We start from the raw sequence: 27,956 nt of genomic DNA on the forward strand, positions 1-27,956 counted from the left end.
ATGCCATATTTTCCTTGCAATGTAAGAGTGATTCTTGCCTAATTTTCCATTTCACAGCTGAAATTAATTAACAGTAATCTCCTAGATAAAAAATGTAGATGGTAGTTTCCTACCAATGTCAACTATGTGACTTTCAATCCCTAAGAGAGGTTAGAGCATCATGGCTGTGACTGTATAATTTCTATTTGGTGCAAAGACTGACAGTCTGCTGTAGTTGGAGTCACAGGTGATGACAGTTGAGTTTAGGCTTGTTCTGCACATCTATGACAAACATTCAATATAGTTCTGACTTCTGAGCAATGTACTGTGAATGTTATAGCCAATTCTAAGATTAAATGTGATCATTGTGAGTAATTTAGTGAATTTTTTATTCCTTTGGCTGCAAACTGTCATAGCCGATTGTGGAAGTAATTGAAAAATTCTACGTAAGCAAGGGAGAGGCATAATTTGCTTTCTTCAGGTGCAAAACTTATGTATGAGCATACTACAGCTGTCACTTGGAACTAGCAATACTGCTATCCCTGTCCATGCCTGACCTATGCAGACCACCATTGTTCATGACTCAGCCTATAAATCTGGATAAATGTAAGTTAATGTTGATGAGAAAGAGAAACATCCCAGTAATATTCAGTTACAGTATTAACGGTATGCTGCTTGACTCACTTGGATTAAATATCTGGGCATAATGTCGCTAAACAACATGAAAGTGGAAGGCATACATCAGATCAATTGAAGGGAAGGCTAATGGCTGGCTACAGTTAATTGGGTGAGATCTGCAGAAGAGTACAATACCTATTTGCCTATAAATCTGGATAAATGTAAGTTAATGGTGATGAAAAGGAGAAACATACCAGTAATATTCAGTTACAGTATTAACGGTATACTGCTTGACTCACTCACGTGGATTAAATATCTGGGCATAATGTTGCAAAACAACATGAAGGTGGTATGCATACATGGGTCAATTGAAGGGAAGGCTACGGGCTGACTACAGTTAGTTGGGAGAGATCTGAAAAAGAGTACAACACCTATATAGCAGAGAATATGCAGAACACTTGTGTGGCCTGCACTGGAGTACTGTTCAAGTGTTTGGCGTACCAACCTAGTCATATTAAAGGAAGACATCAAAGGAATTCAGAAGTGTGTCACTAGATTTGTTATTGATCCATTTGGCCAATAAGTGTGTACTACAGACATGCTCTGTGAGCTTCGAGAAATCCTTGCATGAAGGAAGACAATCTTTTCAGAAAATACCATTGAATAAGTTTAGAGAACCAGCCTCTTTCCCAGAGCTGTGTAGGTAATAGCCACGACAAGAGAACAGTGCGGTGCACCACTTGCTGACCTCAACACTTGTGGAAGGCTGCTACAAAGTGTGTACTGCTTAAAACACATGGAAGTGAACCCATAGTTTGGTGAGAGAGAGCCTCCAGTGACCCTAATATATTAAATGGAGGACCTCTCGCCACAGACTCACTGGAACAATGACATAGGGAGTACATCCTTCCATTGACAGGAGATTAACACCATAAAAGAGGGGAAGACAGTGGTGCAATGCATAAAAATTCTGAAGAAGGTCTGATTCCCTGCCAGGAGGGCAGTCAATTCACCAATGTTGTATCATGCATATGACCTGCCAAAGCACCAGATCTGCCAGCACACCAGAGGCAATATGGGTAATGGTGATAGGAGAGCCATCCACAGTGTGCCTTTCCTTTGTTTCTCCTGGATGAACAAGGACTTGGGGCCCTTGGTGAGCCGGGACAGAGCGTCCATATTTACATGTTGCGATGTGGGATGAAAATTGATCTCATAATTGTACTGGGACAATAATAGAGTCCACTGCTGAAGATTGTGAGCAGATTTGTCTGGTAAGGCTACCAGTGGGTCCAACAAGGAAACCAAGGGCTTATAGTTGGTAATTAAATGAAATTTTGCACCATACAGGAAAGGCATTGACAATAGCAAGAGCTTCTTTTCCAGCCTGAGAATAATGTTGCTGAGTGTTTTCAATGCAGCGGCAATAGGCTATTCAGAGCCATCTCAAGGACGGTGGGCCAGGTCTAATCCCACCACATACTGGGCTGCGTCTGCAACCAGGAAGCGATGCTTGCCGTGTTGAAATGTCACAAGAAACAGCACAGAGGGAAGATAATCCGTAAGGTGCACAAAACCACACTCATAACCTGCATACAGAATAAAAGGAGTAGCTTCCCAATGCAACAGTTGTGAATGGTTGGTGATAGCAGCTGCTCTGGGAATAAATTTGTGATTGTATGCCACTTTGCTGAGAACAACCTGAAGTTCTAGTGGATTAGACAGATAGGGTAAAACTGAAAGTGGTGGTGACATGTTCCATGGAGCATACACCTTGCTGGGAACTTTCATGACCCAAATAAACAATGGAAGGCTGAAAGAAGTGACACTTGGTGAGATTATATTCAAGGCCCACGGTCTGTAGAATAGTAAACAAAGAACGGAGGTTACAAATATAATCCTCCATGGTAACACATGTCATGATGATATCATTGAGATAGTTAATGCAATGAGGCACAACCATCCTCATCTCTTCTAAAAATTGTTGAACAATGGCAGGCACACTAGCGACCCCAAACATTAGCCACTGATGCTAGTAGAGGCCAAAAGGTGTATACTGACAAGCAATTGTTTCGATGGTTCAACCAATGGAATCAGAAGATAGGCTTCAGCCAAGTTGATTTTCAAAAAGAATTGACTCCCAGCCAACTTTGTGAGCATCTCCTCTGTGCAAGGCAGGGGTAAGTGTCTGTGACTGTGCATTCATAGTGACCTCAAAGTCACCACAGAGCCAAAGATGACCAGATGGCATCTTTACCATCACTAATGGTGTAGCCCATGCACTTGAGGAAATCAGTCTAATTACTCCCAATGAATTTAAATGATCTAGTTCCATCTTGACCTGGTCACATAAAGCTACTACTGCTGGCCGCACGCACCCCCCCCCCCCCCCCCCAAAAAAAGTGGGGGTGGCCGGAGTTAAACTGTTTGCACAACCTAAACCTGGAGCAAACGGATCTGTAGACTCAGAACACGAGGAATCCAGTTCCTGATAAGGCACTTGGTCTGACAACAGATGCACCGCATCTGCAACAGCAGAACCAAAAGTATGGAAGCATCAAACCTAAACAAATTTTCAGTACTCGCATCGTTGATCACCAAGTATATAAAAGAATGGACCATTGACTTGTAGCCTGCAGGAATCTGCTGCTTGTTATAGCTTACTGATTGAAACTCAATGTGTGCTAACTGTAGGGAGTCTTTCCTGGTACACATCTATGAGCTGAGTAGGGACATGGTGGTCACTGTGTCAATTTGTAGAATTAATGTTTTATCCATCACTTACATTTCAACAAAAATGTTTGTTCTGGCCTGCAGACAATGAAAAACACAATGAGAAAAAAATCTGAGTATCAATGTCCGTTGAGTCCTGCAATGACTCCTGGGGGTAGAGGTTAACATACCACTGCTATGTGACTTCCTTTTTGTTTACATTTATGGCAAGAGGCCCACTGCTTGGGCTGCTCATGTTGTATGAAGCAAGATGTGCATGAAGGAAGTGGTATTCAACTGTTCTGCTGCCATTTATATGTTTGTTAGTGTTGGCCCAGTTGGCTTGTTTGTACTGCAGCTACCTCTTCCCCCACCACGCTGGGCTTCGTGTACCAAGGATGTGTGCTGTCAACAATGGCAACACCACCCCAAGCCTTTGATTGGTGGCTCAAGATATAAGAAACCTGGATCAGCTGTGCAATATTCAAAACCTCTTCCAACATAGGGTCCTCAAACTGAAGGGCACGTTGACACACCTCCTTATTTGAGTGAAACAAATGGTCATGTGTCTGCCCGTGGTATCCACTAAGACTCCTGAGACTTAATCACGACATAGCAACACTTAAGACTGAGGCTGCGAAACTCAGCCACCCAAGCTTGATATGATTGCTGCAGCTATTTGAAACATCAATGGAATTCAACACATGTAGCAATTGCATGCACACACTTGTGGTGATAGGTGAGCAATAAGCTACACATATCATCAAAAGAAAGTGACACTGATTCACACATGTAGTGACACATATGAGGGGGTATCTATGATAAGGAATGTGCGTTAAAAATTTCTTTGTTGACCACTCGGAACACCCTGAAATGTTGGTGAAGCCACATATCGTAAGCGCCTCAGACTTTCACTGATGCATTATAGATGGCAAACGGCAGTGGGTGAACAACAAGCAGCTGAGCCTGATTCAGCACAGCCAACAACCATTCCAAGAAGGCTGTATGTTCCTGCTGCTGGTGCAGAAGTGAATGGAGTAAAGTGTCCATGAAAGAACTTCACAGCAGAGAAACCACAGAATCCAAAACATGGGAAACTTTGATCCTCACTCATCAGTACTTGTGTTCTAAGTACGAACACAAGGAAAAACATGGCCACAAAAGAGATTCAAATTTATTGGGTCACAGAATGGCATCGACAAGAATACAAAGAAAGTAGTGAACACATCTATATCACCTTTAACAACTGAGAGTTGGAGGCTCATGCGTGTCCTTATTAAGATACTAACTATGGCAGGTGTTGCTGGGGTATTGCTGTGCACGCACTGGAGACTTGGTGATGGTTGTCAGTGACCGAGCTGCCCTGGTGGCCCATTCGAATGTTAGTGCAGGCTATACTTGCTGTACTGGCCCAAATTATGTCCACTGTGCGCAGTAGGTGTAGTAACAGTCAGGTTACTACAGCCTTCACACCAACAGCCCATACAACTGACACTGTGACATAGTGTATCTACAACTTGACAGTATCAAATGAAACATGGAAATTTGCAGTGGTGTGGATCCTTTGACATTCCTTATAAACTAAGCCTTTTCCCACATTAATTTTTCTAGACATCCCTTTAACACGCAGCAGTCACACAAGCACAGCCTTTCTTACATATGTAGGGAGCACATGGTGCAGTTAAGAGTTTGCTGGAATTGATTATGTAACTGAGGAGCCAAAACAATATGACCATCTGCTTAATAGCTTGTTTGTCCATCTTCAAATGAAAGGACATCACTGAATCTGCATATCAAGCATCCGACAGTTTGTTGGTAGGTTCGTGGAGGTATGTGGCATTAGATACCTATTCAAAGGTCATGTAATTGCCATTAATAACAGGCCACTGATTTGTGTACCAATTGATGGCACCCGACAGTGACCCAGTTGGGTTCCATAGGAGTTATGTCAGGCGAATATGGTTGCCAAGTCATCAACAGGAGTTCACTATAATCCTCAAAAGATTGTAAAAAAATTCTGGTTCTGAGACACAGACAGTTATACTGCTGCAGCGTGACATCACCCTCAAGGAAGACATCAAGCATGAAGGGATGCAGGTGGTTCGCAGCTGTCAGTCTCTCCTCAGTTACTACCACAGCTCCCATACAAGGGTAGAAGAATGTCTCCCTTTAGCAGTTGTAGGATTAATGGTTCATCTGTCACTGACACTTGAACAACAAGTTTGTTCTGGCTTGAAGACAACGATGAACACAATGATAAAATACTGCTCCCACTAGCCTGCATCCGTAGCGCACTGCATGTTTCTAGCCAACATTCATCTCGATGATGGCACTTGTGGAGATGATCGTCAACCTACTGTAGCAAAAATATGATTCACTCAAAAAACAGACATGTTTCCATTGAGCAATGGTCGAATCCTAATGGTAACATGCCCACTGCAATCGCAATTGATGATGCTGGATCAACAGGTGAACATGTAGGGATGGTCTGCTGTGGAGCTCCACATTCAACAATGCATTGTGAACAGCCTGCTCTGAAACACTTGTCCGTGCACCAGAATTGTACTCTTTTGGCAGAGATGCAACAGGTCACGATCTATCCAACTTTATAGAGGCAACAAGCCTCCAAACCCCACATTCTGTGAAGAGTCGTTGACACCCAACCACTTAGCATCCAGCGGTAGTTTCACTGTCCTACATCTTTCCATAGATGCTCACAACAGTATCATGTCAGCATTCAACCAGCTCTACTGATTTTGAGATACTCGTTCACAGGCTCTGCGTAATAATAATCTGCCCTTTGTCAAAGTACCTTATGTTGATGGATTTCCTCATTTGCAGCCCATATCTTCACTAGGGTGATTAGCCATCCGTGTCTGCTCCACTTACATATTTTTGTCACCATATAATGTGCCCACAACGCCACCAGGTGGCATCCAGTGTCGCGGTGGGCAGTGGTCATAGTGTTCTGTCTCATCAGTGTATGTTAGTGTGTAGCCTATCACCTGGTAAGTCAGGCTGACATGTATTTTGTGATTAACTACCTAATTATGATCCAGGGTGCCCATACCCACAAGGTAAGGAGGGACCACACCCCACCCCCTCCTAGCTCACAAAGAAAGGAAAAAATATGGGTGTTATTCTTTCACCAAAATGATTGAAAAGTCAGTATTACACAGGTATTTAACAGCAATGAAAACGGATCTTTTTAATGGCTACCTGCAAGTTGCTATTCATCTTCCAAGATACTGAACATACTCCAGGCCCCAGGTCTTCCCCCTCCCCACACCTCCCCCTAAAAACTATCTTGTGGGTGCTTTTGATACCACGCACTGGTTTCCAAGCCCAGTTCTTGCCATCTATCCACCTAATTTTCAGCATTCTTCTGTAACACCATCATTTAGAAGATACTTTCCTCTTTTTACCTTTACTGTTTACCATTTAAAAGCTTCCATGTTCTTCTTCTCTGTGCTGTTCATCATAAATGTTTCACTTTCATATAACTCTACATTCTAAATAAAAACTTTCAGTCACTTCTTAACGTAATAAACTTAGATTTGACATTACCACTTTTCTCTATCGCAGAAAAGCTTTCTTGTTTCATCTATCTACATATTGTATCCTCTTAACATCTGGCATCATGTTATTTTTCTCTCCATATAGCAAAACTTATCTACTTCTTTTCATCTCTTATTTCCTAATCTTGTTCACTCAGCAACTCAGTTAATTAGACTACACTCGAATACCCTTTACCTTACTTATATTTATGTTCATCTAATAATCTTTTCTCAACTCTTTTCAAGACACTATCATTTTCATTTAAGTGATCTTCCAAGTTATTTACTGTCTTTGTAACTGCCAAACATTAAAATTTATATTTCTTCTCCCTGAAGTTTAATTCTCTTTCCAAAGTCCTCTTTGGTTTCCTTTACTACTTGCTCAGTGTACAGACTGAATAATATTGTACATAAGGTGCAGACCTATCCCTCACAATTCTCAGTTGCTACCTCCTTCCATACACTTCAGCTTAAAACTGGTGTCTGGTGACAGTGGTCCAATGTTGGAATGTATGGGAAAAAGGGTAGACATACTTATGGTCCAGGTTCTGGTCACCCGCATGTGACCACCACAAGAAATGATCACTGTATTGTGCACCAAGCACATTATAAACCCTTCACAATTGTGCCTGTGATCAGAGAACAAGTAACGGACTCCTCGCACCATTCTGAGTCATTCCGCACACGCTGGTCGGAGAGTAACAGCAGCTGGATTAGTAAATTACCATCCTTTCCATAGGCAGTAACAGTGCAAACAGCAGCTTTCAGAGTGATGCTATGGCAAGGAAGCATGGACTATGATGAATGGCATCATATTGTGTTCCAGAATGAGTCACAGTTCGGCACTACTGAGGAGACCTGCGTCAGCAAATATGATGGCAACATGGGGAGTTGTCCCTTTCTTCTAGTATTTAGTAGAGGCACAGTGGTGCTATTCCTGGCATCATGGCATGAGGAGCCATTGTATATGAATACAGGTCATGGGTGACAGTGACTGAGACAACTCTGAAGGCACAACAGTACAACACTGACCTCCTGCATCCTCTCGTCTTGCTTCACATGTGACAGCACCGTGGTGCCATTTTTCAACAGAGTAATGTTTATCCACAACTGACACGTGTGTCTAAAAACTCTCTCTGTGATGGTGAGGTACGCCCACGACCATTAAGATCCCCAGGTCTGTCACTGACAGAATATGTGGGACGAACTCGAGCATCAGCTCCATCCCAGTGCCCATACCCACATTATCAAGAATCAGTTACAGCAACTGAGGGCGAGCTTGCCTCAGAACAGGATACAATGGCTTTACCCCTTACAAATTGAATCATGGCCATGGGAGATGCAAGGTCATACTGGTAAGTGGACTCATAATGCCAAGTTCTTTGGAAATTTGACTATTTTGTAAGTACTGCAATGACATCACATACCCCCCAACATGAGTACTATCATTTTGTTTCCCAATCTCCTTCTGGGTACTTCACTCTTTCTGTGAGGTAATGTATAAAAAATACCACCAAGGGACTCGCACCTTATTCCTCCAAGTACGAGATTTACTCTTGTGCCAATTATAGAACTCTCATCACTCACTTCGGACTCATCAGTGTGACCAGTTGATGAATGGGGAGGGGGGAGGGGTAGCATAGTCGTAGCCACAAATCTATCAAAAGACAATTCAATTTCCAACCTTGGCTAACAATCACAGCCATTTATTTCACATTATTAGCCGATTTTGGCAATGTGTCATTTTCAATGTATGCCTGTCACTGACGTAACAACTTTGTATACACCAATACAGCGTGACTGTCTGAAATTACGATTATATGAATAAACACTTGAAAGGCAAATCGCCAAAATTAGCTGATCGTGAGCAATGAACAACAATGGTCATAATATAGCTAAGGTTGGAAATGAAATTGTGTTTTCCTTCATACTCATACTGAATTGATACCTCTGTCTGTCTTGCGAAGCAGAATGAGAATTCAGTTAATATTTTTTTTTTTTTTTTTTTTCCTTGGTAAGGGGGGCAGTGGGTTACATGCCGTCCTGCCCTTGCTGGACATGGCCTAGACCATACAATACGAGGTGCTATCCTAAATTTTCGGGACTGGTGCTGCCATCTGTTGAAAACCTTACCTTTGGACTAATTGTCACCATGACCCTCGAAGTAGTTCCCATTTGCATCTACATACTGGTCCCAGCGTTTCTGCCACTGGTCAAACATTTTCTGGAAGTCCTGTTCTTTGAGTGTGTTTATCACCGACAGCAATGCTTCTTGAATCTTCTCTAGACTGTCGAACTGACGGCCTTGCAACCTGAGTTTCAGTTTTGGGAATAACATGATGTCACAAGGTGCCAAATCCAGCGAGTATGGTGGGTGGTGGTACAACCGCCATGTTGTTTTTTTGTCAAAAAGGCCCTGGTGAGCAAGGACGTGTGACAGGGCGCATTGTCTTAATGCAGCAGCCAGTTCCCTTGACGCCAAAGTTCAGGCCGTCATTGCCACACATTTTCATGTTGCTGTCACAAAACGTCACAGTAGTATGCGGAATTTGCTGTTTGGTTGGGTGGGATGAATTCTTTGTGTACAATTCCCTTGGTATCAAAGAAAACGATGATCATGCTCTTCACTTTGCTCTTCACCTGTCTCGCTTTTTTAGGTCTTGGAGAGCCGGGCTCTTCCACTGGGATGATTGTTGCTTTGTCTCTGGGTCATAACCGTAAATCCACCTCTCATTTTGACAAGAAGGTTGGATCATCAGGTGCAGTCTGACGAAGGTCCGTGTACACTGTGAACATTCTGACTGGAGTCAAGATCCTTGGCACAAATGTTGCGGCGACACAATGCGTGTCCAATTCATCAGTCAACATTCGTTTACATGTCCCATAACCAATACTCACTTCATCTGCAAGATCTTGAATGGTTTGACGTCGATTTGCACGAACCAATTGTTGAAGTTTGGCAACAATGTCTCGCGTTGTGAGGCTAACGCGCCTTCCAGTGTGAGCATCATCTTCGACGTCTGTACGGCCCTGAACTGAGCATGCCAGGGCTCATTCTCTGTCCCCCAAACACTTGTCTCGGTAGCACTTTTCCAAAGATTCGCACACAATTTGATACACACGCACTGTTCTGTTCATGGTTCCATTGTAAAATCGCCACACACTAAACACGGAGTATTACAGAAATCACTGTGGACACGCAACTCGTCCTTCCAGCTGAATGCCACTCCGCACACTGATTCATCAGATATGCAACACTTGCCACCTAGCGGTGCGAAGATACTACTCCTACTTTCCAGATGGCAGCACCAGCCCCGAAAATTTTGGATTCTAAGTCGTGTATAGGAAAAGGTATCTGGAAATATTAGTTCTGCACTATTTAGACCGGTTTGGCGGACGTGTCTGTTGCTTTATGGCTACAGCCCATTTACACGAGAGACTTTCTTGTCTTATGTGACAACTTGTGGCAACAGGACTGGTTTAAGGCCAAGCGATACAAGTCAACACTTGGAGCGCTGAAGTGCAAGATTTGTGTACAGTGTGTATCACGATTAGTAGCAGCAACTGACATACGTGCACCTCGATCCAGTCTTGTCTGGCAAATGCGTCTAATGCAGCGCCCCTGGTTTTTGCTTCTCTTGTGCAGCTCGCCACCTGACTATGAAATGAGGGGCAAGCCTTCTGGTGAAAAGCGCGAAATGTAACAACAGAATGTAGGAAAGAGCTACGGTAACAAAATATGTGACCTATCAAAGCAAAATTCATTGTTGCGTTGTTGAGAATCGTCACATGCTAAATTCTCCATACTCCTGAGAACTTAAACAATAGAAAGAAGTGTTATTATTTTTCCCTTAAACAGATGCGAATTTTTCGGTACTGAAGTTATTTTGATTAAAAAATTGAATTATGTTTTATTTATACATAGCCTAACTTTTTTCCTTGTCTAGGCGCTATAAGAACGTACGTAACTTTTGCTTACAGATATTTCGTCCCTCTTGTGGGGGAACATCAGAAGAACATTCGTGCAACCTTTTCAATGTGTCATAAAAACAAAGCAAACAATAAAATAAAGACTAGAAGACACAAAAGCACAAAATCCTTTCTTACAGTTTGAGTGAGCAGGGCTAGTGTTGGTTACCTTTGATGTTAGTAGACGACGTAACAGTCCTCTGTGTCCCTGCACATGCGCAGTCTGCAGCACATTCAACATTTTAGAACTCCATACTCGGCAGAGTCAGTTGATCATTTACATCATTGGCCCACACGCGACATGGTTGCCGGCCAAGTGATAGCACGGTCTACACGCAAGCACGTGACACGCACTCACAACGAGCAGTTGATTTTGACAGAAAGTTGTTCGAGTAAAACGGACTTAAGTGTGCGGAAATTTCTCTAGTTTTGTCACGCCGACCTTGTACGATGCAATGGTGCTAAGCATACGGCAACTTTGGACCCCTCTGAAAATATCCAGGTGATCACTAGTGCTGCTAAGCGCACATGCGTGATGCACGATGCCTCTACCATAGGACTTGGCTGAGCACCTTTATCTTGCTGGAGCCAAAGAAATCGCCTGTAGCAATCACCAATTAATCACAGAAGACCGGCGTTGTCGTTCTTAGACCCTCAAAACAACCTTAGAAACAAATTTTGTGTGGAAAGGCAGATGTGATTGGTCACAGTTACACTATTAAGGAACGCTTAGTGACAGGTGTGTGGATGCACGAACGACAACATACAGGGCACACACTAAGAGATTATGGAAGCGTTCCAGAAAAGACTTAATAAGGCTCCAGCGCGAAACGCAACATCTCTGGAGTGGAATAAAGGCGCGTTTTCGCTTTTAGCCGTGTTGAAGACAGGCCGAGGAATGTAAGGAATGAGACGAGAAAAATGTATGCCGGAGTCACTGCTTCTATTGAACTATCTCCTGTGTAGGCGACACTTACACGCGCTTCAAAACTCCGTATACCGAGAACAATAATGCGAGATCACATGAAAAAAGGACTTTAAGGTTAGACATTTTCGACCGACGTTCGTAAAGGCAGTTATCAGATACAGACCGGAATGGGTGCGTTTTTCTGCGTGCCAAGCTTATTAACTCACTTTCGAAATACAGTGAACCGTGCCAAGATTATGTTGTCAGATAAATGTGCCATTTATCATGGTTCACGTGCTAGAAATATTGTCGTTTGGGCCACAGAGAATTCTCAATTGCACGGTCGAATTACAAGAGAACCCTCACGTAATGATATGGGCAGCGATGACATCACATCTGCTTGGAGCATGCTTTTTGGAGGGACTGTGAATGGCGCAAATTATTTAACATGTTACAAACATTGTTAATATCTGAGCTTCAGGAAAGTGGCCTCATGGAACGCTTATGGTTGCAGGAAGACGCAGTGACTCCTCGCTATACTCTTTTCAGGGTGTGAGCTCCTAAATGAACACTTTCCAGGACGGTGGGTAGATCATGGTCCATCAGCAACACCTGTTCCCACCAGAAGTCCTGACCTCATCACATCTGACAACTCGTTATTGGGAGTCATTAAATCGCATGTATCTACACGTCGTTATGCTACAAACGAAGAACTGCGCAATGCTGTTGAGCATGCATTTCGCTCTGTAACAAGGGACATGCTCAAAAAAATGTCAAGAAGAACATGAAGGGTTATGGAAACGTGTTTCAAGCATGTGGGGGAACATACTGATATATTTGACACTTAATACGTAGTTAAGTACTTGTACTAAAACAAATCAAACCAATTAGCGTTCGATAATAGGGGAAGGAGATTTCTCCCCTACTCTTTATTATTTTAACCTCATCTGGGGTGAGATGAAGACATTCACTTCCTCGGGGCTACGTGATGAAGGGAGCCAAAAATAACGCGTCACAGGAAGTTTGAACGCTAATAAACCCAGAATGTTTGACGAAGGCTTTGGAAGACTCAAGCCTCTTTGAGAACCTCTGAGAGCTCTAACCGTAACATCGTGACAAACAGCGAGTAACTTGCTACTTCACTTCTATCGCGGTCTTCTGACGTCTTTGCCGTTCTTGAGCATCAGAACTTGCTTGGAATTCGTGGATCACATTAAGAGCACTACTACTTCGCTGTCAGCGAGAATACTCCTAGGCTACATACTTACTCATCTACAGAAATGTTGGATTTCTACATTAATTCGATGTCTCCATTCTTTTATTCATGTATTACGCTTCACGTTCCATCAGATCTGCAAGAGACGTAGCACTGTGTAAGTGGTAAACGTTAAGTTCTTGCTTGTAAATTAGTAGTCAACAACGGGGAAAACAGCAAAGTGGGGCGTCAATGGACGCAATTCAAAGGCTCGCGAAGCAGTCACTCACGGGCAAAATTTACTCGTACTGTGGAGATACAGTTTCCCAATCCCTGTCCATTAGCCATTATGTATCTCGACTATTTCAAATTGATGCCTGAAAGATTTCTTGAATAAGGCCAATCAAATTCACATTAACAAATGTAGTTGCAGATAAGAAGCTACCAATAAACGTTAATATGCAGAGGGTACTGCAAAACCCTATAACGTAAAATTAAGGCAATTACAACAACAAATGAAAACTATTTTAGGTTTAATTTTCGTAGATTAATCATCACATAAGACATATTCAAATTATACAGATTTAAATAAAGAAAACCCATTGAGGATGGCACAAAGATGATGAACCATGTTTGGGTCTACATAAAATAACTGTTTTGCGTAACGGGCGGCCGTTGTAGCCAGTAATTTTTATCTGTAAACACGGCCAGTGCAATAGCAACAAAACCTAATGGTGAACACAGAGCTAAAGTTTATATGATTTCCTTGTCTTTTGTTACGGTATATCTTGGCACGTTCTTCATCCCTCATGGTTCTCCTTCCTGCACACAATGGCCACATGTATGAGTGAACAGACGGAGTAATCCCCGCAGAAATGTCCGTACGAAATATAAAGATCAGCTTTTCACATAAAGGAATCAGAGTAGCCCGAAAAATTATTCGTATGAAGCCCGTAAGACTGAATATACGACAAGCAACAGATAAGCAGTTGGCAGGTAAGCAGTTGCTTTTATAAACAGTAGAGTAATGTCGGCGTGTTTTGCACTACAGCGAAATGACCTGTCTGATATGTAAATCTACATCAAAATGAAGGGAGCAGATGTCTCACTGACACCGCAGTCGATGTCCCTCACCATCCAGAAAAGCTCCTGAAGATTAATCTGTGGGCTTTGGTAACTAAAATACCTTACCGTAACACGTCTACTGAATTTGTCATGACGTAATTTTCTGTTTCTAACACTGTCTTGAGTTACCAAAGGCCCACTACAGCTGCCGTCCAGAAGCAGATAATACCTGGCGATCACATTATTTTACTGATTATTCGTTAGCATTTGTTGTTTATGTGTAAGGGATAAACACAATGTTCCACAAAAGACGTTTCGCCTTGTGAAGGCAGCATCAATGTCGAGTTTTTGTTTACTCCAGCTACCCATAGGGAAAGCGTAAATGGAGTTATTCAATTTCACTTGTTGGTTGCACTGCAACATTGTAATGGTAATGGTGCAACATAGTCTGTTACTAGGTGATATGTATGAGAAACAAGAGTGACTATAGGAAGAAATGCGTTTGGTATCAAGTTTGTCGCATAACATGTAGGCCTATACAGGGCGAGTCACGAGGATTCTGAACCAAAAAGTCATATGAACGTATGTCCTGTTCTTAATAGGTTCTGAGGAATTAATGACAACAGTGGGGAACAGGGCAAATGCAGGCTGCAGGCGATGGCAAATGAAATGTGACCTAATGTTTTTTGCCGGCCGGTGTGGCCATGCGGTTCTAGGCGCTTCAGTCTGGAACCGCGTCACCGCTACGGTCGTAGGTTCGAATCCTGCCTCGGGCATGGATTTGTGTGATGTCCTTAGGTTAGTTAGGTTTAATTAGTTCTAAGTTCTAGGCGACTGATGACCTCAGAAGTTAAGTCGCATAATGCTCAGAGCCACTTGAACCAATTTGAACCTAATGTTTTGTTTAATTGTAAAAATTTCCTCACAAAATATGTTCAAAAAGTCCCCACCATCAACTCCGTAAGGCACTTTGCAGCTCTTACAGAGAGCTGCTGTGTTGCTGATCTGACCTCGTCTGCACGGTCCTTTATTTACTACAGCACATGCACGTAAAATACGAGCGAAGTGAGGTGCACATTGAAATGGTCAGTAAAGACAACACTACGTAGCCTAATGTCGCTTTGGTTGTATTCGCATTTGAATGCTGGTGAAGAAGAACATTCAATTGACGCCCGTGATTTTCAAACAGCTGTATGTCGGATAAGGTTAAGAAAAGGGCATGTGTTCAGTGGAAGATTTTTTTTGCGAATCACCAATATTATTACTAGCATCAAAGAAATGAACACGGCAAAAACAATAATAATCTTAGCGTCACACACACACACACAGCCCTCGAAGCCTGGACGCCATTTCCTCCCCACAGTACGCAAGTATTTCAAACACAGAACCTTTTTACTTCTGCCAACAATGTCCTTAACAGACATTTCGTTTTAAATTGTTCGAGATTGTCGTTTATAGGCTGACAACATTTCTACTATTCATAAGGAATACTCAGTCTTTTTAAAAAAAGCTGCAACTCCACAGACTTCATTGATATTTTTGGGCGTTACAACTGCTTCAGTTTATCATCAAATAGTAAACGAAAGACACGGTTTATAGATTTATACGAGAATAGCGTTTCAGACTAGAACTACAACCTAAATTTTATTCATTTATTTGTTAATGCCATCTGTGACAGTGTGCTCGTAAAACTAATAACTGTATTGTACATACTGCTAGGTCTGTACGTCAATGTACTGACTTGACGCGCTCTCTTAAACGCTTTGGACTTCCAGATAAAAATAAAATATGGTGAGTACTAGCAAAAATATCCCTAACGTCTGTCAACAAATTTTAGTTACATATAAAGAGATTAACGAAGCTACTATTTCTACAGTCATCTATTGATCGCCGGGATTTACCTTTCTCGGGCAAGGAAGCATCGCGTACGCCATCCCCATCAACATTCAGTCTCGAAGGCTCTGCACCGTAGCCGGCAGCTGCTTCGGTCCCAATCGCCATGACTGTTTGCTTGACTGCGAATCACACATGAAGCACTGCGCAAACACACCGCATGTTGTAAAAGCACATGAGTCTAATGCTGCGGGAGATGGGCCCCTGTTACCTGCATACGAGCGGCATTTGTTTATGCCGGCCTCACACAGCTGACGAGTGTGCGCGCGGCGCAGTTGCCCGAAATGCACTTGCGTCGCCGAGGCTGACGCTTCTGAGAGCGGCGCCTGCTGAGGCCAATCGATAACACATCAGAACCGGGAGCACGCTGGCTTGGGGGAGATGCCCCTCGCAGCTGTCACCGGCGAAGCGTGGCTGCAGCTTTAGGCATGCGCTCACAAGTTCCGCACACCGCTGGCGGCAACATTCAACACACTTGCGTAAATTTCGGCGGCGGAGAGCAAAGAACTTCAGCGCCGCCGCCATGCTTCGTGCGAGGTGGGTGCGCAGAGATCCGGAGCAGCTGGTCTATTTTTAGGGGCCCCACAACAGCGCCTGCCCCCCGCGTTCGCTGCACGGGCCCTAGCACAGCCGTATCAGGTGACTTGGGGGGGCTTCCAAATATGTCCTCAGAACTCGCTACGTCGCCGACTGGGCCCGCCTGGTCTACGACTGTGAAGAACCGCCCAAAGCACCATGGGGTGTCTGACAAGAGATTAGGACGGCAGTTATCACTGAAACGACCGGTTTTTATTTAACCATTTCTATTCCACGCCAGAGTAACCAATTTTTAAAACCGCCCAAAATAACCGGCTTCCGAAATAACCGATTTTCGGTTGTTTGTTCCTACTTTTTCCCATGACAAACGTCGAAATTGTACAAATGCTGAAAAATGTTGATTCCCTCAGTTTCCAGATACGTATAATCAAAATACTGAATTAGGCAGACAAATAAATGAAACCTCTGTCCGTCCACCGTTCACTACTCTTCTCGAAAAGTGGTTGATTATTACAAAAAGTCACCAGTATTCTCCTAACTGATCCCAATTTTTTGAAACTCGGCTCAAAAGTTATGTTGTAATCAGTGATCGTACCATCATTTGGGCATTATGAATAAGTTGAAAAAACTCTGTTTTTCGTTTTAACTTGTCCGTTTTCAAGGGCTACAAGCAGATAAAGGCACATTATGTAGATACAGGCGTCAGATCAGCTACTTTTGTTCTTTATTGTATAGCATGAATAAATTGTTGTTAAGATTTTAATCGATTACTGTTACCACAATTTCCTTCCTTCCTTCCCTATTACACTACTAGCCATTAAAATTGCTACACCAAGAAGAAATTCAGATGATAAACGGGTAGTCATTAAACAAATTATACTAGAACTGACATGTGATTACATTTTCACGCAATTCGGGTGCATAGATCCTGAGAAAACGGTACCCAGAACAACCACCTCTGGCCGTAATAACGGCCTTGATACGCCTGGGCATTGAATCAGAGCTTGGATGGCGTGCATAGGTACAGCTGCCCATGCAGCTTCAACACGATACCACAGTTCATCAAGAGTAGTGACTGCCGTATTGTGACGAGCCAGTTGCTCGGCCACCATTGACCAGACGTTTTCAATTGGTGAGAGATCTGGAGAATGTGCTGACCAGGGCAGCAGTCGAACATTTTCTGTATCCAGAAAGGACCGTACAGGACCTGCAACATGCGGTCGTGCATTATCCTGCTGAAATGTAGGGTTTCGCAGGGATCGAATGAAGCGTAGAGCTACGGGTCGTAACACATCTGAAATGTAATTTCCACTGCTCAAAGTGCCGTCAATGCGAACAAGTGGTGACCGAGACGTGTAACCAATGGCACCCCATACCATCACGCCGGGTGATACGCGAGTATGGCGATGACGAATACACGCTTCGAATGTGTGTTCACCGCGATGTCGCCAAACATGGAAGCGACCATCATAATGCTGTAAACAGAACCTGGATTCATCCGAAAAAATAACGTTTTGCCATTCGTGCACCCAGGTTCGTCGTTGAGTACACCATCGCAGGCGCTCCTGCCTGTGATGCAGCGGCAAGTGTAACCGCAGCCATGGTCTCCGAGCTGATAGTCCATGCTGCTGCAAACGTCGTCGAACTGTTCGTGCAGATGGTTGTTGTCTTGCAAACGTCCCCATCTGTTGACTCAGGGACCGAGACGTGGCTGCACTATCCGTTACAGCCATGCCTACACCCTATATAAAATAACTGTTTTGCGTAACGGGCGGCCATTGTAGCCAGAAATTTTTATCTGTAAACACGGCCAGTGCAATAGCAGCAAAACCTAATGGTGAACACAGAGCTTAAGTTTGTATGATTTCCTTGTCTTTTGTTACTGCATATCTTGGCACGTTCTCCATCCCTCATGGTTCTCCTTCCTGAAGTTATCTACGGAACACAACGACCGTATGAATGAGTGAACAGACGGAGTAATCCCCGCAGAAATGTCCGTACGAAATATATTAAGGTCAGCTTTTCACATAAAGGAATCAGAGTAACCCGAAAAATTATTCATATGCAGCCCGTTTGGCAGTTACTCATTTTTTCCGCACGAGGAACCGCTTACAACAGCGGTTTGTGCAGGTATTCCTGTCTGGTGCGGGTATCTGCGAATGAGCGACGTAGTGCAAAGTCTAAAGTTCACACACGTGAATTTTATTTACTCACTTAAACCACAGAAAAAGTTTCAAATCGTTAATTTTTTAAACAATTTGCAGTTCGTATAGACAGTTAAACTGTTGCAAATGCGATTGTCACACAAATGACTATCGGAGGAAATAAAATCAAGGAAATGTATAATATTGCATTACAGACGACTTCCGCGAACCGAGATTTTAATTTGTTGACACTAAATATTTTATAACAGTTCCTAAGGCACAGTTGTTATGATAATTTTTGAATAATGTATATTTGGTAACAGTGAAACAGTTCCCCGTAGTCGTCACAAAAATGCGAAGTTGTAAGAAAATGAAGCGCCTCATCCGAGCAAATAAACGTCTTCCATTGCTCCATAGTGTTGGTTTTATGGCTTCTGTTACTGGCTTTTGCTTCACAAACGTTCGTGTTGTTTTGGTGCTGACTGGGAGTGCGACTTATAGTTCTGCAGTGACTTTCCCAGCTGTCGTGCTCTTATTTTTCGTCACAATTCTCCTCAGTGATCGCCGGTACAATCACTCTACAAATACAAGGGTTGGAACTTTAATAGTGGCAACTATTTATTTACAGCTCGTACAAAATAGATACGTGTTTCAAAGTTTTACTGACCTTCAGAGTAGTCACCAGCACTGTGTATAACCCGTTGCCAGCGATGTGGAAGTCGTAGGATAGTCTTAACAGTGCCAGTTGTGTTGACAGTTCGAGCGGCGCGGTCTATTGCCCGACGAATTTGTAGCAGTTCTGAAGCGTATGCCGTGAAGTGTTTCCTTCAGTTTAGAAATCGAGTTGAACTCACGAGGGCTTAAGTCATGGGAGTGCAGTAGGTGATATAGCACTTAGCAGCCCCATCAGTCAAACAAATCCGTAACAGCTTGCACTGTACGTGCTTGAGCACTATCCTGCAAAATGATGGCCAGGTCCTGTAGAAAGTGTCATCACTTCCGTCTCTATGCTGTTCATTTTTGGAACACAACCCACGTCCACCTTAGAGAAACAAGATTTCAAGTTAGATCCTCAGTGAACAACCGGCGTAGTATCGATGACCTGGTGATAGGGTCTATATGCCTGTCATATCGTATGACAGCCACAGCATGTGCACATTTCCTGATAGAAAATCGACCTTCACTTTTGGTGGATGTGACATTAGAGTAACGACAGCAGATGTACTTGCAACATGATGGATCACCGATTCACTCTACCAGACAAGCATCCCAGTATCTGAATAACACATTTCCTCAATGGTGGATTGGCCGTGGCGAACCCATGGACTTCCCTGCCAGATCACCCGACTTAGCCCCATTAGACTTCTGTTTATGGGGCTGGTTGAAGGGGGATTAGTACGCTGCGGATACAAGTGAAGAACTTGTCGCTCGCATCGCCGACACTGTTGTCAACATTAAAACCCACCGAGATGATATTTGATGAAAGACACAGCACACCCTCGAACGTGTTAAGTGCATTAAGATGGGTGGGGGACATTTTGGACACCTCTTGTACGACAGATAAGACATCTCTCCCACCATTATTCTCTCAGCATAGCACCTACACAGCATTTCGGTAAATAATATTCACACTTGTTTTTGTAATCATTCATGAATGTGTGTAGTCTTCAACCCATTACAGTTCCGTAATGATCGAAAATCGGACACATGACACGTGTCAAAGAATTCCTTAACAGAAGCAATAATGTTCTAGTAAACAGGAGTCCAGAAAGAGCCATTAGCAGAGTGTGTGTGTGTGTGTGTGTGTGTGTGTGTGTGTGTGTAGATGTACCGTCGACCCACTTGTACTGCAACGTTTCTGCTTCTATTCTGGAGTATTTAGAGCCGTGGCAGTTTTCTCTACTAATTATGATACGTCTCGTATTCAAATTTTACACACAGGCGCATCTGGCACCTCTCTCAGCTTGGCCACTAAGTGGACACTTGCGACGCTTGGACATTACAACGGCCCTGCGTACAAGGTGTCCGACAAGTCCTCGTAAGCTCTTGGTTTCACACAATTAGGGCAACAAATCGTTGTTTCATGATATACCTTCTTTAATGCTGGTAAAAAGCATTATTGTTAGTTTTGCACTGTTTTGTTTCAGTATTATATTGTTCCATTTGTCAAGTCACGGCTGATGTGGGTGGGCAGTTTACGGAGCAATTGTGATGTGAATGGACAAACGACTACAGATTGGACAAATAATGACAGAGATGATGAATGCGTTTAGAGGTGACTTTGGTAAGGCCTCATATCGTAAAGCAACCCTGCATCAGTGTGAGAAACGAGCTTTTTTCACGGTCTCTCAAATACAGGCCGCGTAGTGGATGTAAGAAAACGCGCGAGGAAACGTGTGGCACAGTCGCTCAGTTAGTCGAATGAAATCCATCAGGAGAAGAGCAGCTGAACTTCCAAGTACTGTGGTCAACAGTATATCGCCACATTACAAGATTTACGCTGAGGTTTGTAAATGAATTATTTGGCAACGATATGGAGCACCGAGTTGCAGCCTGCCGTGTTTTCTTGGCACAATTTCCGCATGCGTTGTCCCACACAAAGGTGTCATTCTATGCTGAAAGTACTATGTATAGCAGTTCACAAGGGAGAAATGTGGTTTCTCGTCTATCGAAAATAGTCATTATGTGCAAAAGTTGGAAAGGGACCCACCTCGTATTATGATATGAGCCGGACTATCATTACGATACCTATTGGGATCCTACGTTTTTGAAGGAGAGGTGAATGGAAATTCTTATCGATACATGCTGATAACGACGTTTATACCTCAACTCGAAGACAAGGGAATCATGAATTGTGTGTGGCTACAGCAGAACAGGGCTCCAGCACACTTTGCTATTCACAAGCATGAGTTCCTCGATGAACAATTTTTTGTCCTCCGTTTTGGAATACTTCTTCAGCACAACTGAAATAATTCCACGTAAGGTAATTCAGTACAGGGAATAATCAAGTCCCGTATTACTCATCTTTCGTACAAGACTAATGAAGAATTGAGCAGAAGTGTTGACGGAGCCTTTCGAACCATAACTCCTAAGATATTCTGCAAGATACAAGAAAAATATTGAGACACAAGATCTCTGTCTAAGGCACAGACTGCGCATACAGATCCGCCGAATACACATATGTTTATATACCAATATTCCAATATAGGGGTGTTCAAAAAGTCTCTTCGCAGTGCCGTATGATTGTTAGTCGCGCGTGCCGTATGCTGCAGTGAATCTACCGAAAAGGAACTCAGTGAAACACAAGTTATTAATTTATTGAATATCCATTTTTACGTACAAATTTTCACATTATATGTTGAAAGTGTCCCCCCTGTTGTTGAATACACAATTCAATTCGTCTAATCATGTTTCCAAACACTGAACCGGTACTTCGAAATTTGTTAATCAGATCTCTCACAGTATCGCGATGTGGTAATGTTGTCTCCGGGAAAACTGAATTAAATGTTTGAAGAACTGAAACTGTGTATTTACTGCCAGCTTTGAACGCTTGTTCGACCAAAAACACACGTTCTTCAATGGTAAGTATTTTAACAGTGACAAAAACGAAACAAAGGAACTAAACTTCAACGTTCAGGTCAACACGTAACGACACACAACAACGATACTACTGACGCTGGCTGAGATAAAGGAAACAGTGGAATGTTGGGAGAGTCCACTTGAAGGGAATTAACCCAGGCAGGTGAACAATCATACGGCACTGCGGAGAGACTTTCTGAACTCCCAGTATAATCCATTGTTTTGACCTCTGGGTACAGGGACTTCTCGGGCACAGTGTAATATAGAAGTGGTTCTTAGATGATTAATATCATCGTGCAGTTATACTGGAATCGTACTTTTACCGTTCAATAAAACTGGCGAAAAATTTAGTCTGGTTACAGAAGTTGAACTGCCCAGACACTCCTGTTGGTTTACTTAACTCCGTCCGAACAGTCCTCGGGAGGCCCTACGGTACCGCATCCTCAGCCGATAGGCGTCACTGGATACGGGTAAGGAGGGGCATGTGGCCAGCACACAGCTCTCCCGGCCGTTGTCAGTTTTCGTGACAGTAGCCGGCACTTCTCTATCAAATAGCTCCCCAATTGCCTCACAAGAGCTGAGTGCACCCAGCTTACCAACAGCACTCGCCATACGCGGATGATCACCTATCCAAGTGTTAGCCAAGCCCGACAACACCGAAATTCTGTGATCTGACGGGAACCGGTGTTACCGCTGCGGCAAAGCCGTTGGGCGCTGATATGCTTGCTCTATTTTATTGCAAGAATAAAAAAAATAACGCCTGTTAAAACCTGTAGTTGAGTCGGGGTAAGTTGATTCCTGCAGTTGCAGTGCGCTGTGCGCAGTACTATAGCGGTCCTAATTTAGCCAACAACGTAACGCGATTTTGTAAACGTCTCTATGTTAACGCCACATTGTTGCCACAGCTCTATGGATGGCTACTGTTTTAGCCTGCATCCATTAGTGCTTCGCAGTTGAATGCTGGCAACAGTGCTGCAAGCTGTCAGGGCCCTGCTTACGCCGTCTCAACTATAGAATAAGAAACAGTAGAAACATCTTTATTATATGTTCCACCGTAGCTATAAGTTAACAATCTCCATATTTCGTATGCAGCAACTTTTATTCTCTGTGTTTTAATGCTAACTGAACCAGGCATTTGATAATTTGGGTAAATTCGTGTACATTTCTATGCATTCTACAATGACTATTCTTTATTCACATTTATACTTTTCTTTCAGTCACTGTATTAATAATAAGAATTATGGTAGGAAAATAGCGAACCCTGAAATTTTGAAGAACGAGTTTGGCGATCTTTTACAGAAGCTCGAAATTTAGAGCGGACTTCAAGGCGAGATGCTCACGATGGTTTACAAAACGAAACTTTGTCTCGAAACCTGGCATAATATCCAAAGAGATTCTTATCGTGTGTAAAGTATGGTGGCGGCAAGACACGGCCAATGCCTTCTCTGCGCGTTAGCAATGGAAATACTATCGACGACAGTGCTGCCAAAGCAGGGTTAGTAAACGCGGCCTTCCGAAATTCCTTCAGCAAAGAAGACGAAGTAAATATTCCAGAATTCGAATCAAGAACTGCTGCCAACTTGAGCAACTTAGAAGTAGATATCTTCGGACTAGTGAAGCAATTTAAATAACTTAATAAAAGCAAGTCATTCGATCCAGATTCTATACCAGTTAGGTTCCTTTCAGAGCATGCTGATGCAATAGCTCTATACTTAACAATCGTATACAATAGCTTGCGCGACGAAACATCCGTTCCCAAACGCTGGAAAGTTGCACAGATGAGACCAATATTCAAGAAAGCTAGTGGGCGTAATCCACTAAATTGCAGGCCAGTATCATCAACGTCTATATGCAGCAGGGTTTTGGAACACATATTGTGTTCGAGCATTATGAATTACCTCGAAGAAAACGGTCTATTGACACACAATCAACATGGGTTTAGAAAACATCGTTCCTGTGAAACACAACTAGCTCTTTATTCACATGAAGTATTCAGTGCTATTGACAAGGGATTTCAGATCGATTCCATATTTATGGATTTCCGGAAGGCTTTTGACACTATATCGCACAAGCGGCTCGTAGTGAAATTGCGTGCTTATGGAATATCGTCTCAGTTATGTGACTAGATTTGTGATTTCCTATCAGAGAGGTCACAGTTCGTAGTAATTAACGGAAAGTCATCGAGTAAAACATAATTGAGATCTGGCGTTCCCCAAGGTAGTGTTATAGGTCCTTTGCTGTTGCTTATCTATATTAACGATCTGAGAGACAATCTGAGCAGCCGTCTTAGGTTGTTTCCAGATGACGCTGTCATTTATCGACTAATAAAGTCATCAGAAGATAAAAACAAACTGCAAAACGATTTAGAAAAGATATCTGAATGGTGCGAAAAGTGGCAGTTGACCCTAAATAACGAAAAGTGTGAGGTCATCCACACGAGTGCTAAAAGGAACTCGTTAAACTTCCGTTACACGACAAATCAGTCTAATCTAAAAGCCGTAAATTCAAAGAAATAGCTAGGTATTGCAATTACGAACAACTTAAATTGGAAGGAACACATGAAAAATGTTGTTGGGAAGGCTAACCAAAGACTGCGTTTTATTGGCAGGACACTTGGAAAATGTAACAGACCTACTAAGGAGACTGCCTACACTACGCTTGTCCGTCCTGTTTTAGAATACTGCTGCGCGGAGTGGGATCCTTACCAGGTAGGACTGACGGAGTACATCGAAAAAGTTCAAAGAAAGGCAGTACGTTTTGTATTATCGTGGAATATGGGAGAGAGTGTCACAAAATGATACAGGATTTGGGCTGGAAATCATTTTAAAAAAAGGCGTTTTTCGTTGCGACGGAATCTTCTCACGAAATTCCAATCACCAACTTTCTATAAGAATACAGGGTGTTACAAAAAGGTATGGCCAAACTTTCAGGAAACATTCCTCACACACAAAGAAAGAAAATATGTTATGTGGACATGTGTCCGGAAACGCTTACTTTTCATGTTAGAGCTCGTTTTATTACTTCTCTTCAAATCACATGGATCATGGAATGGAAACACACAGCAACAGAACGTACCAACGTGACTTCAAACACTTTGTCACAGGAAATGTTCAAAATGTCCTCCGTTAGCGAGGATACATGCATCCACCCTCCGTCGCATGGAATCCCTGATGCGCTGATGCAGCCCTGGAGAATGGCGTATTGTATCACAGCCGACCACAATACGAGCACGAAGAGTTTCTACATTTGGTACCGGGGTTGCGTAGACAAGAGCTTTTAAATGCCGCCACAAATGAAAGTCAAGAGGGTTGAGGTCAGGAGAGCGTGGAGGTCATGGAATTGGTCCGCCTCTACCAATCCATTGGTCACCGAATCTGTTGTTGAGAAGCGCACGAACACTTCGACTGAAATGTGTAGGAGCTCCATCGTGCATGAACCACATGTTGTGTCGTACTTGTAAAGGCACATGTTCTAGCAGCACAGGTAGAGTATCCCGTATGAAATCATGATAACGTGCTCCATTGAGCGTAGGTGGAAGAAACCAAAATGAGCTCTAACATGGAAATTAAGCGTTTCCGGACACATGTCCACATAACATCTTTTCTTTATTTGTGTGTGAGGAATGTTTCCTGAAAGTTTGGCCGTACCTTTTTGTAACACCCTGTATACAGCCTACAGTTGCATGTTAACTTTATCGTTTACCTAGGTTTCGACGTTAGTAATAACGTCTTCTTCAGAACCTGCAACAAGTTAATATTATAATGCGCTAGTAAATTATATTAGAAACTGTAGGCTGTATATTCTTATGTAAACAATATCAGCTGCTGTCGCTGCATAAAAATGTTAAAAATCACCAACTTTCTCCTCCGAATGCGAAAATATTTTTTTGACACCTACCTACATAGAGAGAAACCATCACCACGATAAAATAAGGGAAATCAGAGCTTGTACGAAAGGATATGGGTGTTCATTCTTTCAGCGCGCTGTACGAGATTGGAATAATAGAGAATTGTGAAGGTGGTTCGATGAACCCTCTGCAAGGCACTTAATTGTGATTTTCAGAGTATCCATTAGATGTAGATGTAGCACATTGTGAATATGGCACTAAAATTATCCCATTTCTCTTTGAATGTGAGCAGGAAATCACTCTAAAATTACCTCATTTCTCTTCGAATGCGTACTGGAATGCAAATAAAATAGAAAACACGTTTTGTAGCGCTCTGTGTGTGATAATTAGAAACCGGTGTTACGTGCTGAAATGATGGTCAGTCGCGGTGCGGTCAACTCAGAGACGTGACGCAGCTGTGTGTTTTTGATTGCGTGTGCTATAATGAGATGTCACCCCTTCCAGCACGGTGAGTGCTACGTTGCTCATAGCACCAAGTCTGCATTTTTCTCTGAAAATGCGTGTAACATATTGCGGAAGAGTAGAGTACGACAGAGTCTTGAGAGTCGCTGTGGCCGAGTGACCATAGACACTGACTGGCAATTCGCCAACACAGGTTCTATTGCTGCTGCATCTGTATTTTTTCTTTTCATTTTTTTTTGTTTCGCGCAATATTAAACCATTAATGATAAAATGTAAATTTATTTAAACAATTCAATTTGTATACACAAAATTGATATATTAAATTTGATTTCTATCACAATCTTTGTAAGTTAAAAGGCAATTCACGTGGTAAAAAAGCAAATAAATGTAGTATGAAAGTAGATGATCTGCTAAAAAGAGTATTTTCCAGTCGATCTTTGAATGAGAAAGTGAGATTTAAAGAGTTAGGTAGATCTATTTCGAATATAAATCTAACTTCAGCCTCATCGATTTGCGTCAAACAATGTGAGTAGATGCAGGTAGATTCAAGTTCCTAGAATATTTCACCTGTGACCAATAGTAAATTTAAAGCGCACTCTGAAAATCATGAGGGATTTTTGACAAGTGATTCTGTATCGGCTCGGTAATGCAGTGGTGAAGTGCACTAACCGCTAATTTTGTTGGCTCGAGTTCGACTCCTGCTGCTACCATATTTTTTTTCACTTCCTTTCATTCCTAGCAATATTAAACGATTGATTTTAAAATTTTTAAGTACACTGGGAGTAGACAACATTTCATTAGAACTACTGATGGCCTAGGGAGAGCCAGTCCTGACAAAACTCTACCATCTGGTGAGCAAGATGTATGAGACAGGTGAAATACCCTCAGACTTCAAGAAGAATATAATAATTCCAATCCCAAAGAAAGCAGGTGTTGACAGATGTGAAAATTACCGAACTATCAGTTTAATAAGTCACAGCTGCAAAATACTAACGCGAATTCTTTACAGACCAATGGAAAAACTAGTAGACGCCGACCTTGGGGAAGGTCATTTTGGATTACGAAGAAATATTGGAACACGTGAGGCAATACTGACCTTACGATTTATCTTAGAAGAAAGATTAGGGAAAGGCAAACCTACGTTTCTATCATTTGTAGACTTAGAGAAAGCTTTTGACGATGTTGACTGGAATACTCTCTTTCAAATTGTAAAGGTGGCAGGGGTAACATACAGGGAGCGAAAAGCTATTTACAATTTGTACAGAAACCAGATGGCAGTTATAAGAGTCGAGGGGCATGAAAGGGAAGCAGTGGTTGGGAAGGGAGTGAGACAGGGTTGTAGCCTCTCCCCTATGTTATTCAATCTGTATATAGAGCAGGCAGTAAAGGAAACAAAAGAAAAATTCGGAGTAGGTATTAAAATTCATGGAGAAGAAGTAAAAACTTCGAGGTTCGCCGACGACATTGTAATTCTGTCAGAGACAGCAAAGGA

General features: G+C 42.6%; 1 protein-coding gene across 1 annotated transcript in view; it reads right to left on the reverse strand.

The window, feature by feature from the left end:
* Positions 1-16,420, reverse strand: part of LOC126461445 (zinc finger and BTB domain-containing protein 17-like) — a 33,171-nt gene extending 16,751 nt beyond the window's left edge. Inside the window, exon 1 of the mRNA XM_050095997.1 lies at positions 15,904-16,420. Within this exon, the coding sequence (XP_049951954.1) occupies positions 15,904-16,003 (100 nt within the window). The 5' untranslated portion in view covers positions 16,004-16,420. The remainder of the gene's footprint in view (positions 1-15,903) is intronic.
* Between the last annotated feature and the right edge of the window lie 11,536 nt (positions 16,421-27,956).

This window comes from Schistocerca serialis, chromosome 1 (assembly GCF_023864345.2).
Source record: "Schistocerca serialis cubense isolate TAMUIC-IGC-003099 chromosome 1, iqSchSeri2.2, whole genome shotgun sequence".
NCBI lineage: Eukaryota > Metazoa > Arthropoda > Insecta > Orthoptera > Acrididae > Schistocerca > Schistocerca serialis.